General features: G+C 29.3%; 1 protein-coding gene across 1 annotated transcript; it reads right to left on the bottom strand.

The window, feature by feature from the left end:
* Positions 1 to 7,494: 7,494 nt before the first annotated feature.
* On the bottom strand, positions 7,495 to 11,402 carry LOC102598985 (alpha-glucosidase YihQ-like). The gene is made up of 8 exons (XM_006358128.2): positions 10,449 to 11,402; positions 10,158 to 10,290; positions 9,619 to 9,834; positions 9,353 to 9,508; positions 9,015 to 9,267; positions 8,536 to 8,936; positions 8,098 to 8,214; positions 7,495 to 8,001 (listed from the first exon to the last, which is right to left on the bottom strand). Exons 1-8 carry the CDS (start codon positions 11,378 to 11,380, stop codon positions 7,666 to 7,668), a joined length of 2,544 nt encoding a protein of 847 aa, XP_006358190.1. The 5' UTR covers positions 11,381 to 11,402; the 3' UTR covers positions 7,495 to 7,665.
* Positions 11,403 to 13,931: the final 2,529 nt, after the last annotated feature.

The following is a 13,931-nucleotide window of genomic DNA, read 5'->3' as shown; positions in this document are numbered from 1 at the left end:
TTACTTATTTATTTTAAGTATTTAAAATTTCGAAATCCAATTTTAGTTAGGCAACTTAAGCTTCGAGACTAACTTGAGAACTATTCATATTCTTTCATAGTTAGTATTTAGCTTTCAAATCCACGTCTAAGTGATTGTGTCGATTATTTGACTAAAAAACTTAACTCAGATAAATTGTTAAGTTTGAAATTATATTTTGGCACTTTAACATTTGAATTGATTCATTATTTGAGACATGAATGTATAAGTATCAAAAGATTTCTTATTCTAAAAAAAAGTGAGATTTTTCAAGTAAATCTAAAGTTTTCCTTTTAAAGTTAGCCAAATTTTCAAATCCGGCGGTCAACCTCGTGTTAGTGATTTAAGGTGCTTGAAACCTTCCTTAGAGGATTCTTTGAACTCTTACCTGAACTCTGGTTCATCTAAAAGGTTTTCTTTCAAAAGAAATTCTTTTTTTAAAAGTTTTCTTATTTTTCTAAAATTAGGTGGCGACTCTATATATTATTTTCAAAATTAATAAAAAGCAAAGTTATGAAAAGGTTTTGAGACTTAATTTTCAAATCGAGTCATAACAATGATCAGAGCTCAAGTTGAGAACAATCTCAGAGTGTTGTTGCTCAGAGCTTTATCCCTGCTGCTGAGCACGCTTAGCAAGAATCCTTGGCTGCTGAAGACGAGGTTACCATATGTAGGAAATAAACCAAGAATAAGATTTCTTAGTTTTTTAGGATTTGTTATTTATGGTATTTATTTAATCATATTTAATTAAAATTTATTAGTTAAGGAGATTTTCTAATCCTAGTTTAATTTAGTTTGTTAGTATTATAAATAGGGGTGTCTGATTAAATATTTAAATGTAGAGAAATACATGAGTTTTTAGGGCTGTTGAATAAAGTCTTCTACCCCTTCTTTGTAGATTGATAAATTTCTTCTATATAGCCATTGTTGGGACTTTCACTTATACATATATTATAACTTTGAGTCATTTTATTTCCTTCATAGATATAGCTTAGTTCCTGAAGAGTGAAGATCTCAAATTAATAAAATGCAAGTCATTTATTATAATACAATATAATAGTTTTTGTTCCCAAAAATCTTATTAGTAGATAATAAATTTTAAGTACTTTAATTTAAAGTTCTAAAATATCAAACAATGTTCTACTATATATCTTTAACTAAAAATTTACTTCATTTCTGATGTCATGACTTTATATAAGACAATATTTATTCCTTTGATACTTTGTGTAACATAAATATTTTGTTAATTAGAAATGAAATTAGATTTTCAAAAATGTCATTGGTCGTTCACTTTATGGCTCTTCTATATAATAATAATATATATACTAGATATGAAAAGGACCGTTAACTTGTATTTATACTAATCAATCATATTCTTCAACAACAAATCAATGTCCAACATTTCATGTAAATACAATAAATTAAAGAGTAATAATATGCATTACACTTTGAAAGTATTTTTTTTTAATTTTTATAAAATTAAAGAATAACTTATAACTTATATAAGTTATCACAACTAATATTTAAAAAGTACGTAGTCTGATATTCATTTTAACATTATGCTAGACACAATTATTGAATTAATAACAAACATATGTTGGATATAAAATATGTCATCTCCTTTAATTATATGTATTCAACTCATATAAAAAAAGGGTGAAACCTCAAGCATATTCCAATTGGGTGGATGTGGATAACTAAATGAGATGACATATTTTATGTCGTTAGCATAACTATCTAATAAGCGTTTGTTACCATGCGCACATAGTTTTTTTTCCAAAATTTGAACCAAAAATGTGTGATAGAAACACTATATCATGTGATTAGATGCTCCATTGGAACAAGCTGTCGTTTGAGTATTGAAATGAAATTTAGTGACAAGTTCAATGGGCTATTAATATATAAAGCCAAGTCATAAATTCATTTTAATAAATAATATAAAAATATTATATCTAACTCGTACAACCACAATTTCATTAAATTTTTTTGTTTATAATAAAATAACAAAAAATTGGATAAAATCACATTTATTTTGTCTATCTTAAAGATGAAAATATTTTTTTTTTGGAATAATATTCTTACTTTGTTAGCATGATAAATATTTGTTCTAATTTTTTTGATTATGGTGAGATGATTTATACTTAAAAAGTATTTGTGTCATTTATGTCTATAGTGAAAGATATCGTAGACATTGAAATTTTGAAGGACTCTACAAGACATGTTCAATTCGAATTGAGACTCTAGAAGGTGTGTTAAGTTTAAATTAGATTTCTTGGATACTACTCAACCCTAAATCATTGTTCATGCCTATATAAATGGTACTAAATTTCCTTAAAAGGCATCTCGATATATTCCACAAATACATGGAATATTCATATAGAGGTCATAGCTAAATCATCCTAGTTCAAGAAATACGCCACTAACAGCCCTCGAATCATGGATAAATCTTAGGAGAGTAGAATCAAGGAAGGAACAGAATTGTACCCGCACTATTATCAATAAAATATTCAAGTTTCTTCAGATTTTATTTGTGTGGTTGATTTGTTGTCCATATGTTTAAAAAAAAATTGCAAACAAATTGGCACGCCCAGTGGGACCAAATCTGCCCTTCATCTCTTCTCTCATAAATGAAATCTGAAAATCTGAAGCTGCAAAGGTGGAAGAATGAGTACGTCAAGCCTCGTCTATGAGTTTCATCGAGTCTACACTCCGCAAGCCTTGAAGCAGAGGGCATTATAGACATTGAAATTTTGTAGGACCCTACAAGATATGTTCAATTCAAATTGAAACTCTAGAAGGTGTGTTTAGTTTCAATTAGATTTCTTGGAGGTTACTCAACCCTAAACCATAGTTCATGCCTATATAAAAGATACTAAATTCCCTTAAAAGGCATCTTGATATATTCCGCAAATTCATGGAATATTCATATAGAGGTCAAATCTAAATCATCCTAGTTCGAGAAATACATCACTAAAGGCCCTTGAATCATGGATAAATCTTAGGAAAGTAGAATCAAGGGAGGTGCAGAATTGTACCCGCACTATTATCAGTAAAATATTCATGTTTCTTCAGATTTTATTTGTGTGGTTGATTTATTTTCCATATGTTTAAAATTTGTTGCAAACAGATATCACATATAGTTTCAAAACATAAGTTATGTTTGTAAGTTTTCTGTCTAGATTCAATTGATAAGTTTTTTTTTATAATCTTTTATTTATGAATTACAGTTACATATAAAATAATTTTAAAATTTATATTTGTCAATATAGTATGTTCATGAAATATATTAATATTTCAAAAAAGTGATAATTTTCTTAAAAAGAAATTAATTTCCCCTTCTTGTTTGAGACAAGAGGATAGTAGTATTGAGAATTAGTTGGTAATTTATCAAAATTTGCATCATTTGACTTCCAAAAATAAAACTATGATAAATATTTAAGAATGATGAGAGTAATAGAAATCGCATTTTATTGTTTAAAAATAAAATAAAATAAAATAAAACATTTGAGTTCTAAAATTACCAAAAAGATGATTTCAATCGTTAGAAACATTTTTAAAATTGTATTGAAAAAGCTAATTAACTTGATTTTAAATTGTGAGGGCTGAAAATAGGGTAGATAAAAGATATAGTGAAGGTTGAATAACAAATGGGGAGCACAAAATATGAATGAAGTTGATAATGATTAAGCATTTAAAATTTATAATAGATAATAAAATTAAAATGATATAAAGAGAATGTGTCCACATTGTTACACATGTTTAGAGGCTATTGATGAGGGAATAAGATAAGGCTAAGTACATAGTACAATTTTTATTGCTCATTGTACAACTCTTCATAGTCATGATCGTCCTTTTCATGACTCTTCTATATACTAGATAATTTAAGGCACGTGATACGGGCCCAATATAATTTCACAACTTAAGATATCATAATATCTAAAATTTATACCATTTAAAAAAATTTACAAAAATCCTCTTTCGGATACATCCCTATTCCCCTCTCGGATACATCCATCTTCTCTCGGATACATACCTATCCCTTCTCGGATACATCCTTCCCATGAAGTAATGTATCATTTGCAATGTATCGGACAACCAAGGAATGTATTCGAGAACAATGAAAAATTTGAGATTTTGTAATTGAGGCAACTTTTGAGATAGAATGTAATTAGCCCAAATGTATGAAATTTCTATATTTTATACTATTTTTTTTGGGTAAACAACTTCAATATATTACTCTCTCTATCCACTTTTATTTGTCATGTTGCGCTTTTCGAAAGTCAATATGACTAATTTTCAAAGTTAAATTAGATTACATTAATTTGATATCATAAATAAAAAATTCAGATATTCAAAAATTATACGAAAAGTACTATAACTTGCAATTTTTCGCATACATCGTAAAATGTTAGTCAAAGGTTTTATAGTTTGACTCTAAAAAGGGAAATTATGACAATTAAAAGTGGACGGAGGTAATACTTAGTACTCCCTCCGTTTCAAAAAGAATGACCTAGTTTGACTTGGCAAGGAGTTTAAGAAAATAAAGAAGATTTTTAAATCTCGTGGTTCTAAATTAAAGTTATGTCAAATGAACAAAATTGCTCTATAATCTTGTGGCCTTAAACATGTCACGTGGAAAGCTGAAATTAAAATGTTACCAAAAAAAAAATAGGTCATTCTTTTTTAAACAGACTAAAAACGAAAGGAGATCATTCTTTTTTAAACAGAGGGAGTAATATGTTTCAAATGTTCATAAGACATAAATACGTCGTTTACAATCCAAATTGAGAAAGTTGAATCCCAAGAAATTTTATGTAGCAAGGAAATAGTTAAAGTATTTCGTGTTTGAGTAATATATAAATTGTTGATATTGAAAAAGTTTATTGATCTTCATATATTTTTGCAAGTGGTGTTTATTTTTCACAATGTTGTTGTCTTCTTTTTGTAATATTTGCACCATAAGTTTTGCATATGATAAAATACTAATAATTGATTAGCCAATTCGTAAATATCGATTCAATGTCTTTCAAATCTCTATTGCATTAGCTTAAGTATAATTTGTTTGTTGTTTGCTTTGTCAATGAATTTTGTGATACATTTTATTATTTTCTTCGATAAATAGAAATACTTCTATTTATTTTGATTTTAACATTGAAAGTATTTATTAAAAAATTGATCTCTAACTCCACAACAATAAAAACAATCATGAAAGCAACTTTATTTCTATATACAACACTAACAATTATTTTAATGTTAAATTCTAAATTACACTAATAATTTTTTTTATACTACACTCTAAATATCATGCCGTAAAAGAAAACTCTAAATCTTACCCCCTACAAAATAACCAATATACTTGTTTTTCTTTTTCAGATTGTTTTTCCCTAAATTTTATTTTTCTTCCTCTATATTTCTCAACAAAGTCCTTATTTATTGACATTTTCTTTGGTTGTTCTTCTTTAATTTTTAACTCCGAGTTTTACTTTAGTTCGTATTTTATTATTTCTTAGAATTTGAATTTTAAACCTTTTTTTTTTCAAATTTTCTCTGTTAAATAGTTTATCATATTTGATATTAAGAAAATATCCTATATAGAAATGAAAAATTAATATTTTTTAATCTTTCGAGGAATACATTATCAAATTATTAATTTCTAGATAGTTAATCATTGTTCATTATTTTAGTTGCAAAATTTGATATTTTCTTCAAATTAATTAAAAAAATTTGATACATCATTTTAAAGACTATTTTAATAGTTAAGATATAAATTTTAGTGGTCATATTATGTAACAAAATATTAAAAATATGTTTACGTACTTAAAAGTATTTTTAGGAATAAAATATTAACTATTTAAACTCATTTTATTTAAATTAGTTCAAAATTTTCTTTCTAAAACATGTCAAAACATGTTTAGCATTTATTATTGTTTGTAAGAAGTTAACCAATAGAAACTCTTCATTTTAACACAATTATAAAAATATCCGTAGACCCATAACAAAAATAAAGACATGTATGTATTCTTCTAGATTTTCATTTTGACCATTAGTTATACCATTATTATTTTGCCCTTAAATGATGTTAAAATTACTAAAATGTCATTGATCGTCCTTCTCATGACTCTTCTATAAAATAGAAATATTAGAAATAGAAATATAAGAGTAAATTTAGTATAGAAAAATAAATTTTAAATAATTATATAAGAAAAAAAATGTGTGATATTATGTTTAGAAATAAAAACACATATCAAATGTATAATAATAAACCAAAAGAAAAAAAGTTATATGTCATTGTTTCTATTTATTAAATTGGAAAATGTTTATACTACCACTCTCACACATTCAACTCCCCTCACCCTATCCCCCAACCCCCGACCCAAAAAATAAAAAGAATAATAAGTAATAATTAAACGAACAAGCACAAAACTGTCCAATTTCGAATAGTTTAAGGGTAAAATTAACCCCTTTTTTTTATGGAGCAACGGTTAGTAAGATGAGTTTTTTTAGTAGCTATTGCTAGTTGGAGGGCATTTTTGAATAAAAAATATAACGGTGAGGATATTTTTGAGTTAAAAACTTAACGAAAGATAAACTAACTTATTTTAAATAGTTCAGGAGTATATTTTGCCATTTTTCCAGGATTACAATGGTTAGTTACAAAAATAAATAAATTATAGAAGGCGAATCGGTATAACGTTTGGTATAGTGTAATATAAGAAGAACCTCTAATGACCTGTAAAAGTAATGTGTGTTGGATATGTGTTCTGAGTGTAATATAAGAAGAACCTCTAATAACATGTGAAAGTAATGTGTGTTGGGTATGTATCCTGAGTGTAATATAAGAAGAACCTCTAATGACTTGTGAAAGTAATGTGTGTTGGGTATTTGTCCCGAGTCTTTTCTGTTTTAACCATAATCAGGATTTTCTTTTTCTAAAACGAAAACACAAAGTTCCCATATTTGGCTAGTCCCTTTTCTTGTAAGAAAAAGTTTATGACTCTATAAATAGAGACACATTCGTTCTAACTTGGTAGCATTTACAATGTAGTCTTAGCGGTTTTGAGAGTTTTGTTTATGCGAGAACTTGTGAGACACAAGTGTGTGTTACGTTAACACTTGGGTGCACCTCTTTTTATTCCGAGTTAATTGTGTGAGGTTATTTCTCCTGATATTTTGCACTGTCATATTTATATAGTGAATTGCTCATCTCCTCTTGTAGACGTAGGTTGTTTGACCGAACCACGTTAAATGTTTGTGTCTTTTGGTATATTTCTCGTTTGTCTTTCTTACTTAGGGTCTTTCTAGGTTTGCTTTGCTAGCTTTCGTATGACACCTAATTATTTCGGTCCTAACAATATGGACATTCCTTAAGAAGTATTAAAAAAATCTTGATACCACTAACATTTACAACAAACATATTAGAGAACAAGCAAAAGTTTCAACTATATGTACTAAAACATGTTCTTGTTATTATCCCTCAATAGTTTTAATATAAAATCAAATGAATTAAGCAAATTCATCACTATCTATTTACACATGTATTATCACCACATCTATGTAACTGTTGAATAGAAAGAATGCTAAATGCTACTTCCATGGTTATAATCCCCTAAAACAATGTACATCATCTGGCAGTAGTAAGTAGTTGCATTATAAGACATTGTATTCGCGGAGTTTTTCCAAGAAGGTTTTTCCAACAGAAGATCCGTCTTTAACGAAAATGGCAGGATATCCAATTGGTGCTTCCACCCAAGCTTCAGAACCTTGTGTTGAAAACAATTTTCCTGTCCAAATATGCTTCCATGACGAGTTTTCTCCTATCGGGAAATAGGCCTTAACAGTTTCCCTACCTTTGTCGAGCACAGGTACCACAAGTATCTCTGTGCCAACTAAGAATTGCTCATATGTTAAGCTATGTATATGTTCATCTTCTGGATAGTGAAGGAAGAGATGTCGACAAATTGGTAGCCCTTTCTGAGAGGCTTCCTGAGTAATCGAAAAAAAAGTACTAACTCTTAGATATTTTTGGTTTATAATTCTAGTTTTGAAAAACCAATTCTAGAGAGATTGTGTATATGTTACCTTAACTAGTTGAATCCTGTAAAACTTCCATGCTTTGTAGACCTTTGCAAGACGTGCGAAATGTGACAGAGTTCTATTATTAGAGTAGAACTGGCTGTTGCAAGATGGTTTGTTACCCTGAATGAATGGTTAAAAATGACAAAACATGTCAAATCTTTCAGCATGAGAGTGAAAAGAAAAGAAATACTCCCTCTGTTTTAATTTGTTTGTCTGGTTTTGACTTGACACAGAGTTTAATAAAGTAAAGAAGACTTTTGAATCTTGTGGTCTTATACTAAATGTTTCATAATGCCCTTTAATCTTGTTGTCTTAAACATGAAGAGTTCGTAAAAAGGAAAGAAACATTCTTGTTTAAACGGACTAAAAATGAAAGTAAGACAAACAAATTGAAATGGAGGGAGTAGGAAATGTGAGTCCGGGAGATATGCTGAATCTTACTTCATGTGTCCGAAACACAGTGGTGAAGGCAGCTAATTCCATCCATCGCAAAAGAAGCTCTTCACTTCTTCGATACTTAAAAAATGGTAAGTTTACTGCACAGTAGCCTCCAATGTCACTGTGATTAAGAGCATATCCTGAAAGCCCTCCGCTAAGCAAGCCAACGACTGCACTCTTGATGCCATCATTTTTTTGCCAACTTACCATTTGGTCTCCCTCCCAAAATAGCATTGCCCATTTAGGAGTATCCCTGTAACCAGCCCTCATGAAGAAAACCAAACTATCTTCTAGATATTCTCCCTCTTTATCTACATGTGTGCTTTTCCATTCGTCCACGAATTCCCTGTTGATTTTGGCCCATAATTCGGGATATCTATTATGTGCTGCAATTGGATCTTCACCTGGATAATTAAAAGGACTATATATTAGTACTTTCTTAGACACAAATGTTGAAGAAGAAAATGATGTTGTTGGAGGACCTGAATACAAGCAGGCATCCACAGGAAGGCCTTCGCCAAAATCTGCCATCCATCCTCGTACTCCATCATCTACCATTTCTTGCAGAATCTGCTTGAACCAATTTGCGGTACGTGGATGTGTCAAATCCAGCATCCCTACATCAAATGCTGTATTGGGAACCATATACAGTTCCCCATTCTTGTCTTTTACTAAGATATCCAACTTCTTTGCCTCCTCAAAATGGTGTCTTCTTATGTTTGGCTTTTTATCCATCTGCAGTGTTTTGAACCAAAACTTGTCAAGGTTGTCTACGAGAAGTTCCACACAATAACGATAAGTTAACAGTTATGATGAATACCGGAGCCAGACAAGGATTGCAATATGTCATCACTTTGATATGTTGCGTATTAAGGTCTTGAATTAGTTGTTTCCATCCCGAGTATCTCGTTTCATCTGCTTCCCAATTCCACCAAAGTTGTGATCCAATGACTGTCTCTCTCTGCCCTACCCAATCCTGAACAAAAAGCGTATATGGAAAAGATGTTACATACTTGGACTATTCTTTTATTGATTTGAGTAAAAAATATTTTTAAATTTCTTCACTAAAATGATCTTTTGGTATACCTGCAACCAGAATGCTGATACTGGGACGTCATGTCTTTGCATTTCATTCCAAATACTGCGGACAGTGTCCGTTCCACCTTGCATTCCCACCACTGCGCCAGAAATAATCCACTCTGGAAGAAGTGGAGGCCTACCAATGCTTCCTGTGAAACATTCAATGAGCTCAGAAGGTGAGTTCCCGTGTAGTATCCGACCTTCCAATGAGTCCCCATGTAACTGCAACAAGATTTTAAAGTATGAGCCAGATTTGAACAAATTGTACATCCTTTCTTTCATATTGTCCGCTTTAACACAACATGTAGTGGGATTATTTCTTCAGGCCTTAATGTTCTTTTTGACTTGGTATTAGTACGAGATGAGATCTCGTCTTGTGTGTTAAGAGAAATTACAAGTTTTGTGCAGCAGATAATTCAGATACTACTGTTGTATTGAGTTAATGCTGGCCTAGTTAACATTATCTGAAATTACACCACCAATATTTAAGCTTGAGTTACACTATAAATATTCAAAAATCAGGAAGAGAAATCGTCGAAACTCACCTGTATCTGAATTCTATCATCTTTTGTTAGATCAAACACTGAATAATCATAACCCTCCAAGTACATTGACCTCATCTTTGATGTCATGTAGAATGGTGAAGGCGCATAAGTTGTACTCCAATCACCCCCTGCCCTACATGACAGAATAGTGCTTATTTCAGTTTTTTTATCTTAAAAACTTGGCACACTGTACAATTGATGTAGTTTGATTAAAAAAGAAAGGTATAGTACATAAACAAACACTCAAATATCGTCTCAACTGGCAAGCAAACACTCCAACTTTGAGAGTACCTGTAGCTAACTAAATTGGCTGCAAAGGTAATAGGTTGATCGCCGCGTCCAATCCCTTGTTCTTGAACAAAAATGGGGACTCTCTTTCCTTTAAAGTTCATATGAGAAAATTGCTCTCCAAAACCAAATATTTTCTCATTTCTTTCACTTGAATATGTTAAATAAAACCTATTATTAACAACTCCTTCACTACTCTTCATCACTATTTTCTCCTCAGCTAATGATGAAACAGTAACAGACTTTTTTAATCCTCCAAACCACCCACCTCTACGTCTCCGAATTCGACCAAATTTTAGAGAAAAATTCCTATAACTTCTTGGAGAAACTCTTTTTGGAAGTTCTACATCTGTTTTCCCAATCCTCACTTGGAAACCAACTTGATGACATTCTTTCTGATCAAACAGAATCCAATATCTTGCACAAGTTGAATTTTCTTTGTCCGAATCTTTTCTTCTTGAAAATCTAACCTTTTTCTTTCGTTTACTTACCCCGAAAACCTTCCCTGTGATCATTAAAACAGGAAACAGGGGATACGACGAAAAAAGTTGATCTTTATCAGATTCATTTATGATTCTTATGTCGTCAATTGTTTGATTATTTGAAAGAGAATGAACATGTTTATCTTTGACGACGAATGAACCTCTGCTTTCTTCCACTTCAGTTTCAGCAATGGCAGCAGAAATGAAAGGCTCACCAGGAAGAGTGGACCATAAAGGCCTGGTAGGCTCAGATTTGTGAGAAATTGATAAAAATCCTCCATTTTTTGATGACCAATTTAACTGGAAATCTTTGCCAATGGGGTAGATCTGATGAGAAGGGAGTTTATGAGAATTCAAGATTAAAGCTCCATATATGAATGGTGAGTTTGGGGTGGATGGAAAAGGATTATTGAAATGTTTGTGATGCTTTTTGGTGATTTTCAAAGTTGTCATGTTAGAAAATATGAAGTGTTATTCTAAATGCAATCTATTTATACACATTCAACATTAGTATGGAAAATTAATATTGTTTTTGTGCATGTATAATAGATAGTTAGAATCTTCTTGATTTTTTCATGTGTTTAATTTTTCAAATTTGAAATAAAAAATTCCAACCCCACCTATGCCGATCCAAATTTTCATTGGCTTGTGAAGATTCTAATAGCTTTGTTGGTTGGAATATTTAGGAAAATTTGTCAATATTATCCATTTGCTACTTTTCAACCCATGATTTTCACGAAGTAGGTTTAAGATATAATATAAAATAAACAAGGTTGGAAGCGAGTATCAAACTCGGGTTGGCTGAACAAAACGAACCTCTTCACCGCTAGGCTAAGCGTCACACCTGTACTAAATGGAGTCAAAATTTAATATGTACTTATAAAATTTTAAAAGCTAATTATCATATATATATATATATATATATATAAAAAGTCACATGGAAATTTGAAAGGTCAATTACTATTAAAACACATATAAAAAAGATAGAGCATAAAATTTAATTCATTAACTTTTAAAATTAAATTAATAGACTTCTAAACAATATATATTGAATTTGATTGTGAAAAGTTGTTCCATATTTCCACATTTATTGAAAATTTCAATTTCTTAATTATTACCTATAATTAGTTCAATTAAAATGTTTAATTCCTCTCATTTTCCATGAAATTAATATCATGTCTTTTCATATACTTTATAGGATTCTATAAATTTGGAAAGAAAAATTTATACTATTCAATCACATAGTCAAATGATATATAAAACTCAAAGTAAAAATCATCTTATTAGTTTTGTATTCACAACTTATGCAACTTCTACAAGTTTTTCATCGTCATGTATTCATCACCCATTTCCTACTTTTGAGTTTTAGTTACAAAACAATATTGAGTTTTGGGTTTAAGAATTATATTGCTTCATCGTGAGAATGTTGGAGGCAAAACACATTATGATCCTTCTTTCGATTTTAAAAATATATTTATTTGAGTGTGAGGAACATGCTGAAAACAATTAAATAATTTATGTTTAAATATTCTTAATTATTTTTTTATTTATATGATGAAACTTCTTTTAAGGTGGGTTGTATCATTATTTGTGTCTTTTTTACTAATTTTCCTTACTTATCTTGCTCAAAAGATCCTTCTTTTTGTGTGTATATATATTTGCACTTTATTTACTGATTTTGTATTTCATGATAAGTTTTTTGGGTTGAAAATATTTTCGTCTTTTGATAGATTTTTGGTGATGATCTCTTATATAAAGTGAACAGAAAATATTAGTCCACTTCACTTTTGTGTTTCATCATCTTATAATTCTTATACATTTATGTAAAATCAATTTATTGGTCAATTTTTCCCTCATTAACATGGTAAATATATATATATATATATTCTTTGTCTTTATTAATTTTGTTATATACGTTTACGTCCATTTCTTAAATTTAGAGCAAGAGTTCATCACTCTATCACATACTATATTATCTTAATTAGTTTTATATTTTTCAACATTTTTTATTTTGCAGACAAATAACCAAAATTAAATGAAAAGAATTAATTGTCATTGTTATATTTGCACAGAACAACATATACAAAAGAATAATGTAATTGATAATTATCAACGTTAAATTAGACCTATATAAATTTGTATGACAGTAAAGAATAAACGTGCAGCGCACGTTTTCAGAACTAGTATTACTAAAAGTGGGAAGAATCTAAGTCAAAAATTGAATTAGGAAAATACCCTTTAAGTATTAATTTATTTTCTTGAAATTATTTAAAATATTTTTTTTCATTTAATATTTATTTCGGGATTCAATGAATTTTGATTGTTCGTATTATGGTAATTAATACTCCTATTTCCAAGACTTACAATTCAATACACATTATTAAATTGCAAGTTATTACTTTCTCCATTCCATATTAATTGAATGTTTGAGGTGTTTCACAACCTTTAAGAAAAGTAGATTAAGACATATCCATTATTACCCTTATTAATTATTGTCAAATTTATTGAAGTCATCACATTGAAAATCCAAATGAAGGGTAAAATTGGAAGAATACTCTAAAAGTAGTCTTGAAAACTGAACAAATAAGTTAATTTGAAAAATGAAAAATGCCTCAAAAATTCAATTAATATGGAATGGATGGAGTATTAGTAAGAAAAAACCAACAATCTTTACATTTTTCAAGTAGTAATAGTGATGATTTTTCATAATCATACTTGCTATGAATTTTTTTAATAATTAGTCATAATGATTTTCCATTACATATTTAATATATTTGAATTCTTTTACATATTTTATCCTTAGATTTACAGTTTTATTTCAACATTACATTTAAATGTTATAAATTGTTTAGTAAATTAAATATTAAATAGTAAATAGTAAATCATCAATATTAATATACATAAATTATCACTAACTCATCATTATGTAAATGTATGTAACACCCACTAATTATATTCATTATGTTTTTTACTCTCATCTCTCATCGATAATCTCAAATGGATT

This window comes from Solanum tuberosum, unplaced genomic scaffold (genome assembly GCF_000226075.1).
Source record: "Solanum tuberosum cultivar DM 1-3 516 R44 unplaced genomic scaffold, SolTub_3.0 scf00268, whole genome shotgun sequence".
NCBI lineage: Eukaryota > Viridiplantae > Streptophyta > Magnoliopsida > Solanales > Solanaceae > Solanum > Solanum tuberosum.
The sequence above is the reverse complement of the archived record's forward strand: the minus strand, read 5'-3'. Positions and strand labels throughout refer to the sequence as shown.